The 19,364-nt window shown below is 30.7% G+C and overlaps 1 protein-coding gene across 1 annotated transcript in view; it reads right to left on the reverse strand.

The window, feature by feature from the left end:
* pds5b (PDS5 cohesin associated factor B) overlaps positions 1–19,364 on the reverse strand; it is a 50,230-nt gene that overhangs the window by 9,247 nt on the left and 21,619 nt on the right. The window contains exons 13-27 of the mRNA XM_073817265.1: positions 16,655–16,768; positions 14,806–14,887; positions 14,641–14,689; positions 14,413–14,552; positions 14,203–14,318; positions 14,019–14,124; positions 12,337–12,497; positions 11,949–12,072; positions 11,715–11,873; positions 8,650–8,718; positions 8,287–8,423; positions 5,912–6,035; positions 4,936–5,140; positions 1,159–1,273; positions 713–845 (exon numbers count right to left, since the gene is read on the reverse strand). Coding sequence (XP_073673366.1) covers positions 713–845; positions 1,159–1,273; positions 4,936–5,140; positions 5,912–6,035; positions 8,287–8,423; positions 8,650–8,718; positions 11,715–11,873; positions 11,949–12,072; positions 12,337–12,497; positions 14,019–14,124; positions 14,203–14,318; positions 14,413–14,552; positions 14,641–14,689; positions 14,806–14,887; positions 16,655–16,768 — 1,834 coding nt within the window. The remainder of the gene's footprint in view (positions 1–712; positions 846–1,158; positions 1,274–4,935; positions 5,141–5,911; positions 6,036–8,286; positions 8,424–8,649; positions 8,719–11,714; positions 11,874–11,948; positions 12,073–12,336; positions 12,498–14,018; positions 14,125–14,202; positions 14,319–14,412; positions 14,553–14,640; positions 14,690–14,805; positions 14,888–16,654; positions 16,769–19,364) is intronic.

A 19,364-nucleotide genomic window follows, 5' to 3' on the forward strand; every position in this document is an offset into this window, starting at 1 on the left:
CCCAAAAAATTAGACTGACTCCAAGCTTTTGAATGGTGTAGTGTATAATGTTACAATAGCTTTTTATTTCAGATAAATGCTGATGTTTGGGTATTTCTATTCAAAGAATCCTGAAGAAAAAAAAAAAAAAAAAACTCACCTGTTTTAAATATTAATAATAAAAATAAAAAAATATTTCTTGAACAGCAAATCAGCATATTAGAATGATTTCTGAAGGATCATGTGACACTGAAGACTGAAGAAATGATGCTGAAAATTAAGCTCTGATCACAGGAATAATTTTTTTTATATATTCAAATAGAAAGCAGTCATTTTAAATAATAAACATTTCACATTATTACTGATTTGCTGTATTTTGGATCAAATAAATGTAGGCTGGTAGTGTACATAAAAAAATATTGTCTTAAAAATATCAATAAACACTACTCAATGTAATTGTAAATATAACAAGGTTTTAAATTTCAGTGCAGTCAATGCATTTCAATTAATGGTGCTCAAGAACCATTAATCAATGTTGAAAACTGTAAAAATGTCTATAATAAAACTTAAACAAACAGATGTCTTCGGGAAAGACTGTTGATACGGACTATAAAGATTTCCATGTTTTGTTATTATGTAATGCTTTTCGAGTTGCTTTAAATTTAAATATTTTGTTAGTCAACAACTTCTGAAAAGCCACAAGAGAAAAACATCTCTTTGAAACAGAAAGGACCTCATTAATCTTGGGATCATCCGGACACTGTCCATCTTTTGTCTGTTTTATGTTCTCCACCATTTTCCTGATGAACGCATGGCTGTTGTTTTCATTTTTGGCCATTAGGATCTCCAAAACAAACCATAAAGCCCTGAAGGAAAAGGAAAGATATGAGAGAGAGAGAGAGCGAGCAATGGAGAGAGAAACATCATTTTCAAGATTAAAGGCAGATGGCAGCTCTGGAACACCATTTATCAGTGTTTTCGGCAGCTGGCCAAACATCTAACAAGCTGCACATTTTCGCCACTGTTTATGAAAATTTGAAGGACAACATATTGGTAACGAATAACTAGTCCAAATTACGCATATGACATTTTCAGAGCTTGAAATGAAAACCTAATGAAGATATAAACACTCTCCAATTAAAAATGTAAGAGAAGCCGAAGGAGTTTGTGTGCACTCACTCTTTGATGTCTTTGAGCTGCTCGATGTCCTGGACTTTCACATAGTCTGGGTCGTGAACCAAAAGGTGAATTGCATATGGCACCACATACTCCGGCAGAAGCGATATCAGCTTTTCTGCAGTATACACATACACGCTTATTATAAAAAAACAGGGCATATTCCAGGACCCACAATATTTTACAATAGCCCCGGTTTGTATGGTGTCTCATGAATATGAATTACAATTGGAAAAGGTTCACATCCTCCAAGGGTCTGAAACTAACAAATCAAAACTGAAAAGCCTGACGTGCAATGAATTCATTCCAAAAGCAACAGATGAAGAAACCAACACAATGGACCGGCAAATCCACTTGACAGGACAGACATAAAAACAGCAGCCTAGCATAATGACCCTGATGAACAGTTCAACTGAGCAGCTAAAGATTTCATTGCACTGGAAGACACATGAATATTAACTAATAAAGGTCACTAGCACAAAAACATACCTCAATGCCTCTAATGGGGAATTTGATTCTGCTTCTGATTCCTGTATGACTCTTTTAGTATTTAAAGAGTCCTAAGCTCTCGAATAACCAGCATTAACTAAACATAATGATGGATTCGTTGAGATTCTCTTACGAATCAACCCAAAAATTGATTCACAATGCATCTTATTACCAATTATTAATTAATTTAAAATTGAAATTAATTAATAATTGGTAATAAGATGCATTGTGAATCAATTTGGAACGTAACTGTAATTCCCCGAATTAAATCTAAATGAACTGTGAGGTGCCTAAATATTAGGGCTGGGTTTTTACACAAATTTCAAAATACGATACTGAGTTACAAGATTGTGATTCGATTAAATATTGGTTATTTTGGCTATATTTCAGGTATAGCACGTGCCAAATTTCCTCGAGTAAAAAAAAAAACAAAAAAAACAAACAAAAAAAAAAAACCTAACTTATGCTGTCAGTTGGTACATTACTATAATATTGAACGTTAAATTTAACTGATTTGTATACAAATGCTTAAATTACACCCAAAGAAGTTTTTAGAATACTAAAGTTACAATTACATAATCATATTTACTCCATTCATACTCCAATTTGATATATATAAACATTTAAAACGTGGCTGTCATAAAAACGTGACTGATGTATTTACACAAACATTTAAGAACAGTACAAATTATAATAAATATGTTATATGGTGTATATATTTAGCTAAATTAGGGATCTTTCAAGCTGACTAGTGTCACCAAATATGTTTTTTCTGAGGTAAATGTGATGTTTTGTGACATCGTTTAAAAGCTGTTATATTGATGTCTTTCTGTGGTTGAAACACTAATTGAGAGATCACGAGACAGGATACAGATTTCCGTAAAGTGTACTCTTTTAAAATAGCTTTATTCATGTTTATTTTGTGCTGAACTGGTAGTTTGAATATTGTAATTAAATGGACAGAATTTGAAATCTGAGACTTTGTTAGATATGAAACGTAACAAAACACTAAGTTTATTGTGACTTACTGGATGGGAGGTGGTGCTACAAAATTCCATTCATTAACTGAAAACAAGCTAGACTAATTGATTCGTGGGTTAAGAATCAATATTGTTTCGTAAAAATGAGAATCAACTAAAATTGAGAATTCTTTTTATATCTTTACTTTTATAATGCAATAGAGGTTATAGTTAGAAATTACTTTTTTCCGTGATTCATTAAACAAAAACAACAACAATATTAGACAGTCTATGTAAGTCGACTGAAAACATGGTGATAAACGGCACACTTAAACCAAAAAGTATGTTTAATATAAAATATAGTGAAGATCCTAAAATGTATATGAACTGGAGAATCACTTCTTTAACTCATAATGAATTACTAATAATTGTTGCTATAAACTCCCTAAATTAAATAGAATCTTTCTGTACAGTAAGGCTGTTTGATTATGGCAAAAATCATAATCACGATTATTTTGGTCAATATTGTAATCATGATTATTTAACACGATTATGAGTGGGTCTGGAACTTAATATGATTGATTAATATAAAGATAGCAATACAATAGAAAAAAAAAGACAAAAGTTTTTTTGGGGGGGAAATTTAATGTAATTAATTTAAAAGTATATTAGAGACTTTTCATTAAGACCCTAAAGAATCATATGAACTTGTGGAAAATGGGCATCCGATGACCCCTTTAAAAACACAACATCAAATAAACATCAATAAATCAAGCACGTCCTATTTTATGCAAGTCACGTTACATGATTTTACTGATTTGCATGTGAAATTGGGCTTTTATAGAGGCGCAAAAGCACACAAAGGAGGCAAAATCGGGAGCAATAATCGTTTTATCTCTAATATTGTATTTTCATAATCATGTGAAGCTGAATTTGAAACTGAACTTGGATTAATTGCACAGCCCTACTGTACAGATTAATTCAAATAACCAACTCTGAAGAGTTACACTCAAACACTAGACATACATACGGTTGTTGTTGGATGCACAGGGTGTCTACAGGTTTGACCAAGTTAAATTTAAGACATTTTAAGACTTTTTAATACCATTTTCAAACAAAATTTAAGACCAAATTGAAAGTCCCGCAAAAGTCTAGCACAAAACTATGAAGATATTTTAAATTATTATTTTATTTAACTGATTATTCTTGGGAATATTCAACAGAAAACACTATTCCAGAAGAAGAAATTATTTTCTATTCCATGACAAAGTCAAGGCTCTCACACACTTTGAAGCCAATGTAACAGTGTAACAAACACGGATTTTGAGTCATGGATCGGATCATTTTTCGGATCAGAAAAAAAAAAAAAAGTTTGTTTTTTCCTAATTACTGAATGCTTACTTTAGGTAGGCTACTTCTCATCCACAGCAAAAACTACTAGCTGAACTAAAGTTCAGTAACAAAACAAGAACAATTACACAAATGACAAGTGTAAATGAATACAACATAAAGTTAGTAATAAAATCAATAACACTAGTATTCAGGAGGGGAAATTTAATAATTAATTGTAAAATAACTAGTGTTTCTCACTGCAGGTATTTATAGGACGCTGTCTCTTTAAGGCCAAATGCACGCATCTCTTTCTCAGCTGTTTCGGTTCACTGAAGACATAAACGACTGTTAAACAGAATACCAAAACGGGTATTAAGACATGACTTGGTATGTACGTTTCCGTTCAAATAGCAGTTAAAGAGGAATCAATCTGTGTGAATCGCGCCGCGCGCCTCTCTCTCTCTCTCTCTCTGCGCGTGCTCGCGTCAGGTGTGTGCGGCAACGTAAAAACATGTGCTAATTATAAACTTTTACTCTATGATGGTTAAACTTAACAGTTAATCTGCAAATCAAATGCGTGTAGTTGGGCGGAAACCCGCTAAATCTGGCAACACTGAGGCGTTGTCAAGCAAGCGCGTGTCTAGCAACAGAACAGATTTAGAACGTGCGCAGGAGATTCTCCTCAAAACGATAAACTTTTCCTTTTCAAAGTGTAAAAAATTTAAGACCCTTGGATTTAGATTTAAGACAAATTAAGACATTTAAAGGCCTTATTTTAGGACAACGGAATTTAAGACTTTTTAAGACTTTTTAAGGATCCGCGGCCACCCTGATGCAACACAACAAAGAACAAAATAATGAATCAACATTGTAAAAAAAAACAGTCATTTACAATACCTTTTTATATAAAACAAACAAACAAGAAAATTAATTAAATATGAACTGGTTCTCCATTCCTAGCCCTTGCTTTTAGAGCAGGATTTTAGCAAGCTCTCCTTACCGCTGACTGCTGCGTGCTGTTTCAGGTATTCCCTGCGCAGGTTGATGTTTTTGACCAGGCACTGGCGGGCATGCGCCCTGCGCTCCTTCACTGGGTCTTTGGCACACAACGTGAACACGGCCAGGTACTCCAGCGGCAGACGCAATCTGCACAAACCTTTGTGCAGCTTCTGGGCAAAGGCCTGTCGCACCTGGTAGCACTCGTCCTGAGAAAGACAAGAGGACTCATTAGTTCCTATTGAGTCATTTACCTCACAAAACAGTCCAAGGAAAATAACCCTCAAGTAACCTGGGGTTAAGTGCCAGCATATGGCTTGTGAAATGCTCTTTTGCAGGATTTCAACCTACACTCTTTTGGTTTTCTGTATAGGTTGTTATAAAATCCAAATTAACCTCATTCACTTTCTTAATTCACATTCTTCATCTTTTTATGAAAGATTCATCCGTTTCTTCCTCTTATGTATCCAAAACCACTTATGTATTCTTCTGACCTTCACTTCTTGGCTGTTGGTTAACAACATTATTCAATATCCTGCACAGGCTACTTAAGCATTGGTTTTCCAAACAAGCATTTGGTCTGGCTTCATTTTAATACTAAACACCCACTTTCAACAATCCAATAAATTCCCAGCCAAATTTTTTTTGGTTGAACATCCTGTTCCACTCTGATCCACTCTCCGGGTTGTGAATGTGGCTACACCTCCATCTGCGGTAAGAGAGGCATTTTTCTCAACTGATTTAATCAGGGCTATTGAAGCTGGCTTCTGATTTTATCGTTTAGATAAACTGGACATAAAATTAAATTTCAAAGCATGACTGGTGACCAAGAACACTCACTACATAACCAGCCTATTAGTCAGTCAGAGCAGTGTAACCCATTAAAATGATGTTACGAGACCTTCTTTTTGACATTAAGATGAAAGATAAGTCCATCAGGCCAAAATGCAGTCAGATAAGGAGGCGGCGATGGGTCTTACGTTGATGACGAGGGCGCAGAGCTGGTACTGCTCCAGGGTGATGATCTCATGGTAGCAGGGCTCCTGAGCGAGGCGAAGAATGGAACAGCCGGCTGCCAGCCGCAGACGAGACATGTCTGGCTTACTAAACACAGAAGAAAAAAATCTGCACATGAAATCACTACCATATTACAAACATGTATATGAATAAATAAAAATGTTGTGCCACAGATGCATTCATACATTTAGTGTAGTGTTGGAGTTTCCTATATAACATGTCTATGAAGTATGATTTTCAGCTATATTTGCAAATTTTCTTTGTACAAATAAAGGGCACGTAAATTCATTTTTACACTGCTGCTCAAAAGTTTGGTATCAGTAAGGCTTTTTTTAAGAAGTCTCTTAGACTCATCAAGACTACATTTATGTGGTCAAAAATGCTGAAAAACAGCAATATTGTAAAATAGTATAACAATTTAAAATAATGGTTTTCTACTATAATATACTTTAAAATGATACTACGATCAAAGCTGAATTTTTAGCATAATTACTCCAGTCTTTAGTGTCACATGATCCTTCAGAAATCATGCTAATATGCTGATTTATCAATGTTTGAAATATTTGTGCTGCTTATTATTTTTTTCAGGATTCTTTGATGAATAAAATTTTAAAAAGAAAAGCATTTATTCAAAACAGAAATCTTTCCTAACTTTTAAGTCTTAACTATCACTTTTTTAATCAATTTAACAAATCCTCGCTGAATTAAAGTATTAATTTCCTTCAAAAAAAAAAATTCCCCAAATTTTTAAACTGTAGTTTATATTGTTACAAAAGATTTCTATTTTAAATAAATGCTGTTTAAAATAGAAATCTTTAAAAAAAATTATATTTTAATGTATATTAAAACAGAGAAAAGTTATTTAACACAGTAATAATATATTACAATGTTTCATTTTTTCTGCATTTTTGATCAAATAAATGCAGCCGTGATAAGCGTAAGAATCCCAACTGATCCCAAATTTTCAAATGGCAGTTTATATATAAAAACTAGGGCCGGGACTCGATTAAAAAAAATAATCTAATTGATTAGAGGCTTTGTAATTAATTAATCGAAATTAATCGCATTTTAATCGCATATAAATATTTGACCTGAGAACAGTGAGGAGTAAGTTTTTTTTCATATATGGATTTTTAATTATACCATTGAATGACTGAATACATAAGCTTAAGCAACAAAATATTGTTTATTTTTGTTCAACCAAGTCCAACAGACCAGTGCAATATTGCCATTAAGTGTAGCAATAGGCTCGATGTCCTGCGGTGAGATGCGAATTCCTTGTTGCATAGCTTGCACACAACCATGCTCTTATCGACGCTTTCATCCATTCGTTTTTTTAACAAAATTTCCCATCCACAGGGCCAACCAAAGCGGTCTCATCAGCTTCTTTGCCCATGTTCACTGTGGTTTGTTTTTGTCTGAACGCTAGTTGGTGCTCCAGTATAATCGGTCCGCCGAAACTCATCCAGTGAGAAACGTTCCGCAGTGCAAAAATAAGTGCGATTAAAATGCGTTAAAAAAATTTAACGCGTTATTTTTGTGTAATTAATTAATCTAAATTAACGCGTTAAAGTCCCGGCCCTAATAAAAACACATGATTTTTTTTTTTTTATAATTTTACAATAAACAGTAAATAATAACTGAAAACTACACATTTCTTATTTCTAAATATAAAATAAAACAATTAAATTTACATTTTGATGATTTTACATACACTACTCTTCAAAAGTTTGGGGTCAGTAATTAAAAAAAAATTAAAAATAAGTACTTACTACTTTTATTCAGCAAAAACACATTAAATGAATCACAAAGTGACAGTAAAACAGTTATAAAAGTTAAAAACATTTCCGTTTTAAATAAACACTGTTCTATTCAATTCTATTCAACAAAGAAAGCTGAAAAATTGTATCAGTTTCCAAAAAATATAAAGCAGCACAACTCTTACAGCACTGATAATAAAAACGTTTCCTGAGCACCAAACCACCATATTAGAATGATTTCTGAAAGATCATGTGACACTGCAGACTGAAGCTTTGCATCACAGGAATAAATGGAATTTCATAATATATTAAAACAGAAAAACAGTTCATTTAAAATTGTAAAAATATTTCACAATATTACTATTTTTACTGTATTTTTGATCAAATAAATGCAGCCTTGCTGAGCATAAAAATCTTCAAGACTTAAAGTTTGAACGGTATATGTTAATTTGTTGTACTTTGTTTTTGAGGGCTCTTAAAAAGATTAAAAACTTTTATTTTCTCTATCAGCAGTTTTTGACATAACAGCTCAGGATAGTCACTAGTGAAGGGTTTGAAACTATGGAAATGTCACTTACCCCATCTTGCCCTGCTCCGTCAGATCACCGTCGCTGCTCAGGATAGCCGTCAGCATTCTCAAAGTGGAGTTGCCAGATTTACTCTGGTTGTTCTTCACACCGAGCAGCCATCTGACCATCAGTTTCAGACCCTGAATCTGATTCACACAGAAATAGACAAACATTAATCTCATACTTTACTCCTCAGTATCACCTCCTGCGAGTGCAAGCTCAGCTGGTATTTATTTACAATGTACAGGAGAAGAAAAGAAAACAACCTGTCTATTTATATCTGTTGGGAATCAACGCAATGCTAGCTGAGAAGTGAATCACTCTGCTACTGTCTTCAATAAAAATGAATAATAAATAATAGCTGCGTCTTACCTTAGCCAATGTTTCAGGAGAGACTTCATCATCCGGGACCCACAGCTTGGTGGTTTTCTTGCCAGGAATCTTTGCAGCAAACAGAAAATCTAGATCAGTATCAGATGCCTCAAAAGCCGAGAGTGAGGAGAATCCTTTATTGCCTGGTCTGAAAGTTTGCTAACAAGGTTATGACTAAAAAAATAAACACTTCTTGTTATAGAAGCGGGAGACAAATGATGTGTCGCAAGTCTATGTATATTAAAACACACTACTTGGTTTAAAACCACTAAAAATGGAATAAAACTATGCCCACAAGGTCAATCAAATGAGATGAGTAAAGAGGATCTCATCTGTTTGATGCATTTTAAACTTTCTCACCCATTTACTCTCATAATTATTCTGTGTTGATTTAAGCTGAGAGGAAGCACAACCCCATGAAATCACATTAAATCAATGAGACTAAATTAGTTAATGCTACAGGCAAATAAACAACACATGCATATTTAATGCTGTTCTCTCGACTAGCTATGATATCCATTATCAGCGGGGCTTTGATAATCATGAAATTTTGGCTGATTTATTGTTATGTAAATAATTGTGATTAATGATTTAAATGGCTAATGCTTTTTATAATTTTTTTTCTTTGTTTTTATTTTATTTTATTGTCTTTAATACAGCTTAATACACATACACCACAATTTATTTACACTGCTTAGAATCACACAAAACTAAAATTGATTTCCTTTAAGGCTCTATAAACTAATATAACACAGCAATATTTCATTTTTATTATTTATTTAATATTTTAATTATAGGATTCTTAATTTCAGAATGGATTATAATATATTTAAATTAATTAATAGTTGATAATGACAGGATTATTAATTACTGGATATTTTATTTTTCCATTATGTTACTGTAATACATTGTGTTTAATTCTGGAAAATTACATATTTAAAAAATAAATGGCTAATAAAATGCTATATTTAGTATTGATTATACCAAGAAGAAATTTTTTTTTTTAAATATTAATTGGAGTAATATTTTAATCATAGGATCATTAATTATAGTACATTTTATTACTGCCATTATGATATTGGAATATATTGTTCTTAACGTTGGAATATGGAATATTGGAACATTATACTATTATATTTACTATTATATTATATAAATAAATAAATAAATCGTTAATGAATTATATATAATAAAATGCTATATTTAGTACTGGCAATAGTGTACATTGAAACAATTACATATCAATATTTAATTAGAATTATTAATTTAATTATTTGCTTTTAATTTATAAATTTGAGTAATATTTTAATTATGGCATTATTAATTAAAGGATATTTTAATTGTTGCCACTGTGGTATTGGAATATATTGTTCTTAATTCTTAATAAATTATATGTAATAAAATGTTATATTTAGTATTAGCAATATTGTACATATGAACAATCACATTTCAATATTTAATTTTAATTACTTATTTTCTAAATATTAATTGGAATAATAATTTAATTATAGGATGATCAATTATAGATAGTTTTTGTTGGTGCCATAATGATATTGGAATATATTGTTCTTAACCTTGGAGCATTATATGTTTAAATAAATATATAGTTAAGAAATTATATATAATAAAATGTTATTTCTTATTGGCAATATTATACATTGAAACAATTACATATTTACATACATATTTAATTTTAATTATTTATTTTTAAATATTATTTGAATAATATTTTAGTTTCAGGATTATTAATTATAATATAATTTATTGTTGCCATTGTGATATTGGAATATATTGTTCTTAACACTGTTTTTGATGCTAGAAAATTTAAATAAATAAATGGTTAATAAATTATATATAATAAAATGCTATATTTAGTATTGGCAATATTATACAAAGAAATTATTATATTTTTAATTGTATTTATTTATTTTTAAATATTAATTGGAGTACCATTTTAATCATAGGATTATTAATTATAGTATATTCTTATTGTTGCCATTATGATATTGGAATATATTGTTCTTAACCTTCGAACATTATATATTTAAATTAATAAATAACTAATAAATTATGTATAATAAAATGTTATATTTAGTATTGGCAATATTATACATTGAAACAATTACATATCAATATTTAATTTTAATTATTAATTTCATTATTTGTTTTTAAATATTAACTTAAATAATATTTTAATGACAAGATAATTAATTGTAATATAATTTATTGTTGCCATTGTCATATTGGAATACATTTGTTCTTAACAGTGGAATATTATATATTTAAATAAATTAACAGTTAATAAATTATATAATAAAATGTCATATTTAGTATTAGTAATGTTATACATTTAAATATTTTTAAATATTAATTATATTGTAATAGGATATTTTATTGTTGCTATTATAAAACTGGAATATACTGTTTTTAACACTGGAATAATATACATTTAAATAAATAAATAAATACATAAATAGTTATAAAATGTTGTATATTGTTCTTAACACTGGAATGTTATATATTTACAAAAATGATTATTTAATAACATACATAAAATGTTATATTTGGTATTGGCAATATTATATATAAGAGCAATTACATGTCAATATTTAATTTTAATTATTTAATTACATATATATTTTATATTAATTGGAAAAATATTTTAATTACAAGATCATTAATTGTAGGATATTTTATTGTTGCCATTAAAGCTCCAGTTATTAATATTGTATATTGAAACATTCATTTATTTAATTCCAAATTAATTCCATATCATTTAGACACATCCAAAACAGCCCAAAATGGACAGATGTTTTGAAAATAAATACATAAATAAATAGAGGTCACAAAGCACGTTAAGAACATCATGCACACCTGAGCAATCCAGAGGCGTTTATGCATCGAGCATCTGAGTTCATTTCGAGTGCTCACATAATGCACTACTTCACCAGAAGGCAAGACATAAAAATGTGCATTTTTACGCAGTGCATCACATTGATTGCTGTGTGCTCTCATCAAAATGCAGGCTATATTGCGGAACCGTAATGAGCAGTGCTATAACTTACCCGGTCGTTCATTAGCAGGTCTTTAACGATGAAATTGGCCACTAAAGATTTGAGAGGAGCTGCAAACTGTTCCGGGGCCAGCATGGCCAGGTGTCCCAGCGTCGTTAAAGGGGTGATGAGCTGTTCCATGTTGTCTGTGTCTAGACTCTTATGCAGAGGCTGCGGCAGATAAAAAGCAACTGGTAAGAAAACCCAGACCTCCACGGAAAGTTTGAAATATTTTCTTAATCTTACCTCAAATATCTGTGCAAAGTGTGTGTCTCTGTTGGAGAACATGGCATGGATGCAATGGATGGCATATTTGGCCTGGCGAGGAGGACCCTTCTTTGCTTTGTGCTGCAGTACTGGTAAAAGGACTCTAGGGGGCAAAAGGAAGTCAAACAGGCAGGAGTGAATGGCACCATCCAACTTTATGGATGACTGCACAGCACAATAGAAATTAGCTCACCATTAAAGGTGACAGAGCATCTCAGAAACCAAGAAATGAGAAACAGTCTTCGATAAACACAATCATGTTTGAAATTTAAATTGATGGAACAAATCAGGCAACATCAATCCTCTTGAATAAAACCCAGATGTGCTTTTCTGATCAGTGAGGGCCGTGAGACAGAGTCAAACTTACGATTTGATGTGAGGGAAGCTTTCCTCCAGTTTGCTGCCAGTGTTTTTGAAGATCTGCAGCGCGGCCTCTGCAACCTTCTCGTCGTCCATTTTCAGGCAGCCCAGCAAAGACTCGAAGGTCTCAGCAGAGTGGAATGACACAGGGTGGGTGAAGGACAAGACCTAAGAGGCGTAAAGACACTTTACAGTTACATACACAAACCTCAGACTAATAATAAAAAGGCTACTTTGTATTTTTACATATGTGTATTAGCTGAGCGATGCTGTCTGAGGTCATTTTACTGGGCCAAGATTCCTACAAAAAATCAGGTTCTCTGAAAATGTTTAATGGAGTCTCTGATTTCAGTAGTAAAAATGCTATAGCACTGGGAAGTTTGACTCATTTCCATTAATCAGTGCAAACTGCCTGCTTTAATAAACCGATTAAAAACTTGATTTACAAATTCATTTGTATTATGAATGATACCAGATGTTTTTGGTAACTCAAAGTGATTTGTATTTGTAATGTTTTGAATCAAGGAATAACTATTTAGTTGAAATATAGTTCATGTGAATAAAATATAGTAAAATTATATAAAGTTAAATAAAATCCAGCAGCAACAAAATAATTTGTTGGATTTGCATTGTTTTGAATCAAACAATAACTATTTGGTTGAAATAATGGTTCATCCGAGGAACCAAAAAAAAAAATTAAAAAAAATAAATTAAAAAATAAATAAAATAAAGTAAAAAAAAAATTAAAAAAAATCCAGTAGCTACACTGCAGCAATAAATTAATTTGTTGGATTTGCAACATTTTGAAACAAAGAATAACTGTTTGGTTGAAATAATGGTTCATCTGAGCAGTAAAATAATATTAAACTTAATTAAATTAAATAAATGCTGTAACAAATTAATTTGTTAGATTTGCAATGTTATGAATCAAAGAATAATCATTTGGTTGAAATAATGGTTCATCCGAGGAATCGAAAAAAAAAAAAAAAAAGCAACACATTTATTTGTTGGATTTATAACAAAGAATAACTGGTTGAAATGATGGTTCATCTGAGAATTTTTTTTTTTATATATAAAATCCAGTAGCTACACTGCAGCAACAAATAAGTTGGTTGGATTTGTAACATTTTCAATCAAAGAATTACTATTTGATTTAAATAAATGTTCATCTGAAAAATAAAATAAAATCCAGTAGCTACACTGCAGCAACAAATTAATTTGCTGGATTTGTAACATTTTAATTCAAAGAATAACTGTTTAATTGAAATAATGGTTCATCTGAGGAATAAGATAAAACTGTAACTCAAAAAAAAAAAAAAAAAAAAGAGCATGACACTAGTAATGGCAAGGTTTCATACATAAAATGACTAAATGTATACCTAAAAAAGATATATGAATAAAATGTAAGTTAAATAAAATAATAATAAAAAACAGTAGCTACACTGTAGCAACAAATTAGCTAAAAGAAAATTGACTTTCAACCTATATATTGACATGCAAATATCAGTGCGAAATGATAACAAGACTCGTCACAGCACCCACATATTACATTTTTGTTGGTTTTGATTTGCTTGTTTAATTGTGTCCTCACTTGTAAGTCGCTTTAGATAAAAGCATCTGCTAGATGACTAAATGTAAATGTTAATGCAAAATGGGCACAGTCCAACGTGGGTCTACAGATTTATTTACCTTCAGCAGCTCCAGGCCAGCTCTGATCGCTTGCTCGGTCGGGACTCCTTCATCTTCATCATCAGCAGTTCCTTCTATAGATTTGTTGACCTGTATGATAAGTGCACTGCACAAAAAAGAACGAAAATTGAGACTGTGAACATATAACACCACATCTACCTCTTATTTAAAAGTACTAAGGTACCTGATGGATTCAGTGTCAATATGAACAGGCGCTATCCTCTCCAATAAAAACTTCACCATCTCTAGGAAAGGATTGCTGGGCTGTTTGGGGCTGCCCAGTTTTTTGGTGATTTCTTTCTGTGGGGTGCAAACACAGCCAATTTTGAGACAATTTCAGCTGCAAAGATAAAAACATGATTTTCCCTGTGAGGTGAAGTGATATGGTACTTACCACGCAGACTTCAGCCTGCTTACATGAGCAGGACGGGCTTACAAGAGTCTCCAGTTGCTTTCTGATCTTTTCGTCCTCCTCAAGAACCTGAGCGAGCTTCTTCACAAAGTCTTGCGTCTTGCCTGGGTCTGGCAGGTTTCCTTCAACACAAAGATACAGAGATGTTTCCCCATCAGTAAACATTTTAGATAATTTTAACACCCCTGAAGAGCAGACAACACAACTTACTTGTGATAACCATGACCTTTGAGAAAACAGCCTTGCTGTAAGAGTCAGACTGGGGGAATAAAGAAAAAAAGATATTCAAGAATGTTCAAACAGAAGTACAACGTGTAATAAAGATGATTTAGAACAGCTATAACCAAAACCAAACAACTGTGAGGGAAAACTAACTTTTGGCTGTTTTATAAGATCCAGAAGATCTTTGACATGGTGTCTCAGCATGTTCTGACACTTCCACATTTCATTCAGAGCCCTGTAGGAGAGATGGACCACAATAACCACAATCAACATTCCATGTCTGCAAATACATCTTTATAGGTGCAATCTCATTTCAGACCCATAGACACCTTATAAAACCATTAAAAACAAGAAACAACTGTTTTTCTCTTCATTATGTGACATTTTTTTAAGGGAAGCAATATATAACAGGGTGGGACTTTTGTTTACAGGTTTCATGGTTCAAAATTTAGCTATTTCACTTCTGCACAAGCAGATGTTTTAGATCAGAGGTGCCCAAACTTTTAATACAAAAGGCCAAAAATTAAACTTGGTTGAGTGTCGTGGAACAAACGTAAATGTAACTTACATCTAACTATATTTTAATAAAATATTATGATTTAAAAAAAAAATTGTCATTTGATTACATTTATTTTATATATATTATTATTATTTTTTGTTTTTATATTGTTTAAAAATAACTAAATAAATGTAAATAATTATTTAAAAAAAAAAAACATTTTGTATGTCTCCATTCCAAAAAAACAACAACAAAAAAAACAACAACAAAAAAACGGGTAAACAAAAATATTAATTAGAAATGAATGCATCAATGGCATGTTTTTTTGCAGATTTTTTTTTTTTTTTTTTACTTTAATTTATATTATTCAGAAATAATTGTAAATAAAATGTATATTTTTCACATTTCAATACAACAAAAATAAGTTACAACAATAATATCACAATTAAAAAATGAACATGCCTTAACTTTTTCGGATTGAGGGCAATGGACCAAAAGTAAATGTAACTTATATACAACCATATTTTATTAGAATTATTCTTATTTTAAAATTATAATTTTGTCATTTTATTATTTCTTTTAAATATGTTTATTTGTATTATTTAAAAATAACTGTAAATAATATAACCATTTAAAGAACATGATATTTTGTACATTTCAATGCAACAAAAAATATTTAAAAAAAAATATTAATTAGAGATGAACATGCTTCAACTTTTTTTCTGATTGAGGGCAATGGAGCAAAAGTAAATTTAACTTGTATCCAACTATATTTTATTAAAATTATTATATTAAAAATATAATTTTAATGTTATTTTATTTTTTTAAATATACATTATTTCTTATTTATATTTAAAAATAACTGTAAATATATAATTATAAAAAAGGAACATACTTCAAAAGTAAATGTAACTTATATACAACTATATTTTATTAAAAGTATTATGTTTAAACATTTTTATAGTTATTTTATTACATTTATCTTTTATATATTAATCATTTTTATATTTATATAATTTTGTACATTTCAAATGCAACCAAAAATGTTAAAACAAAAATATTAAATTAACATAACTAATGAACATTAAAATAAAGTCATATATAAACAAAATAAAAATAATTTTAATTTATATACAACTATATTTAATTAAAATGACTTTTTATTGTTTTGAATAAATGTATTATTATTTAAAAATATCTGTAAATAATAGAAAGAATTACATTAAAAAAAAAAACGCATATTTTGTACACTTCAATGCAACAACAACAAAAAGTTAAAACAAAAATCTTAATTAGGAAGGAACATGCCATTGAAGCATGTTAATTTTTCTTATATATATATATATATATATATATATATATATATATATATATATATATATATATATATATATATATTGCAAGAGGGGTCCAAAACAAAAAGTCACCAGGCGCCAAATTTGGCTTGCAGACCTTGGTTTGGGCACCTCTGTTTTACAATAAAACAAGAATTACTGCACCTACTTGACAGCATTTCCATCCAATGTGGCATACAAGTAATAAAGACACTTCATTCGCTCTGTAGTCTCTAGATTGTGAGGCACGAGATACTGGGCGAAGATCCTCTCCACAAGCAACCTAGCAGAAAAAAACAAATCCAATCTGATTTATGTATTTTTTTTTTAATATTCAATTTAAATTCCTTTAACATTGCACGTTGTTTTCATTGCCATGTTCTTACCCAAATTTAAATGATCTTAGATGGCATTCAACTGAGCTCAAATCTCATACTGATGACCCAATCATAACACAAAATTGTATTTGCACAGTTGTCATTACATGCTTTAATGATGCAATAACATTATAAAACCAACTCATCAGTGCAGAGTTCAAAATGGGCACGTGGACAATCTGAGCAAGCTGTATGCAACATGCCAGGAAGGCTTGAAAATGAAAAGTCCTGCACGTCGCAAAGCACAAAAACGCCAACAAGGTCAGAAATGATTACAAGACAGGAAAGAGAATCATGTTTCAAACAAAAAAGACCGCAAATGAACTCAGCATGTGTATTTAAATTTCAAATGAAAAGTTGCGAGCCACAAATTGCGACCATCTCTGCATTTCTCATCCTGTGGCTCCAGTCTAGGGTTCAATGTGAGGCGAATGTGTGGTAGCAGTTTATTTGAAGCCTGTATGTAATAAAACTTTACAAAAGGTGTTCTTAGAGCATTGTAATGCATTCTATGTACGTCCATATGGACCGCTCCAGTGCTCAAAAATAAAGACGGCCGATAGGCTAGTTTCACCTATCCGCCCAGTGCGGTCTTATTTACATGCACCTTGCAAATTTTAAATTTTGGTTTGCTGTGATGCATTCTGCTGAACTAAACAGACTACTGTTCAAAAGTCAGTGTCAGTTGGATTTTCTTCAATAATTTATTTTCTTTAGTAAAGGCACATTAAATTGGTAAATAGTGTTGTTACAAAAAATTATATTTCAAAGAATAGCTGTTTCTATCCATCAAAGAATTGTCGTTCAGACAAAAACAAACCACAGTGAACATGGACAAAGAAGCTGATGAGACCGCTTTGGTTGGCCCTGTGGATGGGATATTTTGTTATAAAAAACGAATGGATGGAAGCGTCGATAAGAGCATGGTTGTGTGCAAGCTATGCAACAAGGAATTCGCATCTCACCGCAGGACATCGAGCCTATTGCTACACTTAATGGCAATATTGCACTGGTCTGTTGGACTTGGTTGAACAAAAATAAACAATATTTTGTTGCTTAAGCTTATGTATTCAGTCATTATTCAATGGTATACTAAAAATCCATATGAAAAAAAACTTCTCACTGTCCTCAGGTCAAATATTTATTTGCGATTAAAATGCGATTAATTTCGATTAATTAATTACAAAGCCTCTAATTAATTAGATTTAAAAAAAAATTATCGAGTCCCGGCCCTAGTAATAATATTTTACAATATTACTGGATTTACAGAATTTTTAAATCAAATAAATGCAGCTTTGGTGAGCATAAGACACTTCTTTCAAAAAACAAAGCAAATTATACCGATCCCAAACCTTTGAACAGTAGTGTATTTCTTCAAGTTATGTAGCTGGTTAACCTAACTCAAGTTGTTAAAATGGCAAGTCTTTCATTATCATTTGAACAATTAGTTTAAATGGTTGGAAAAAATTACACACAAAATTAAATTATGTCCTTATTTTCGAGTGTGAGCATGAATATAGCTAACCATAATTACACCTTACACTCCTTACACAGTTTTTGAGCCATTACTGCAAATTAAAAATAATTACATTAACTGTTTAAACATGTATTGTTAAAAAAAAAAGAAACAATTGTACACTACCAGTCAAAAGTTTTTGAACAGTAAGATTTTTAATGTTTTTTAAAGTTTCTTCTGCTCACCAAGCCTGCATTTATTTGATCCAATGTACTGCAAAAAACACTAGTAAATATTTAATATTTTTACTACTTAAAACAACTGTTGTCTATTTGAATATATATATATATATATATATATATATATATATATATATATATATATATATATATATCCAAGATACATTTTTAGCATCATTACTCCAGTCAAATGATCCTTTAGAAATCATTCTAATATTCTTATTTGCTGCTAAAAAACATTATTATTAATAATAAAACTGCTAAGTAGAATTTTTTCAGGTTTCTTTGATGAATACAAAGCTCAACATTCAGCTCAAGAACAACATTTATCTGAAACAGAAATATTTCGTAACATTATTTGTGTCTTTATCATCAATTTTGATCAATTTACAACATCCCTGCTAAATAAAATATTTCTATAATTTATTCACTATTTATTATTTATTAATTGATCACAGGAATAAATAACATTTTAAAATATATTCAAATAGAAAAATTTGAAATAGTAAAAATATTTTCTCAATATTACTGCTTTTGCTGTATTTTAGATTAAATAAATGCAGGCTTGGTGAGCAGAAGACATTTTTTTAAACCTTACTGTTCAAAAACCTTGACTGGTAGTTTACATAAAACATTTATTTTTTTTACAAAAATAATTAAAATTTGAAAAAAAAAAATGAAAAATGAAAAAAAATGAAGTCTCTTTGCATGCCCACCCAAAATATAGGCAACCTTGTGAACCCTGATAACGTATTACAACAGTGATTGCCACCATTTATAAAAAAAGATATTGTATTACATTACAAC

This window comes from Garra rufa, chromosome 14 (genome assembly GCF_049309525.1).
Source record: "Garra rufa chromosome 14, GarRuf1.0, whole genome shotgun sequence".
NCBI lineage: Eukaryota > Metazoa > Chordata > Actinopteri > Cypriniformes > Cyprinidae > Garra > Garra rufa.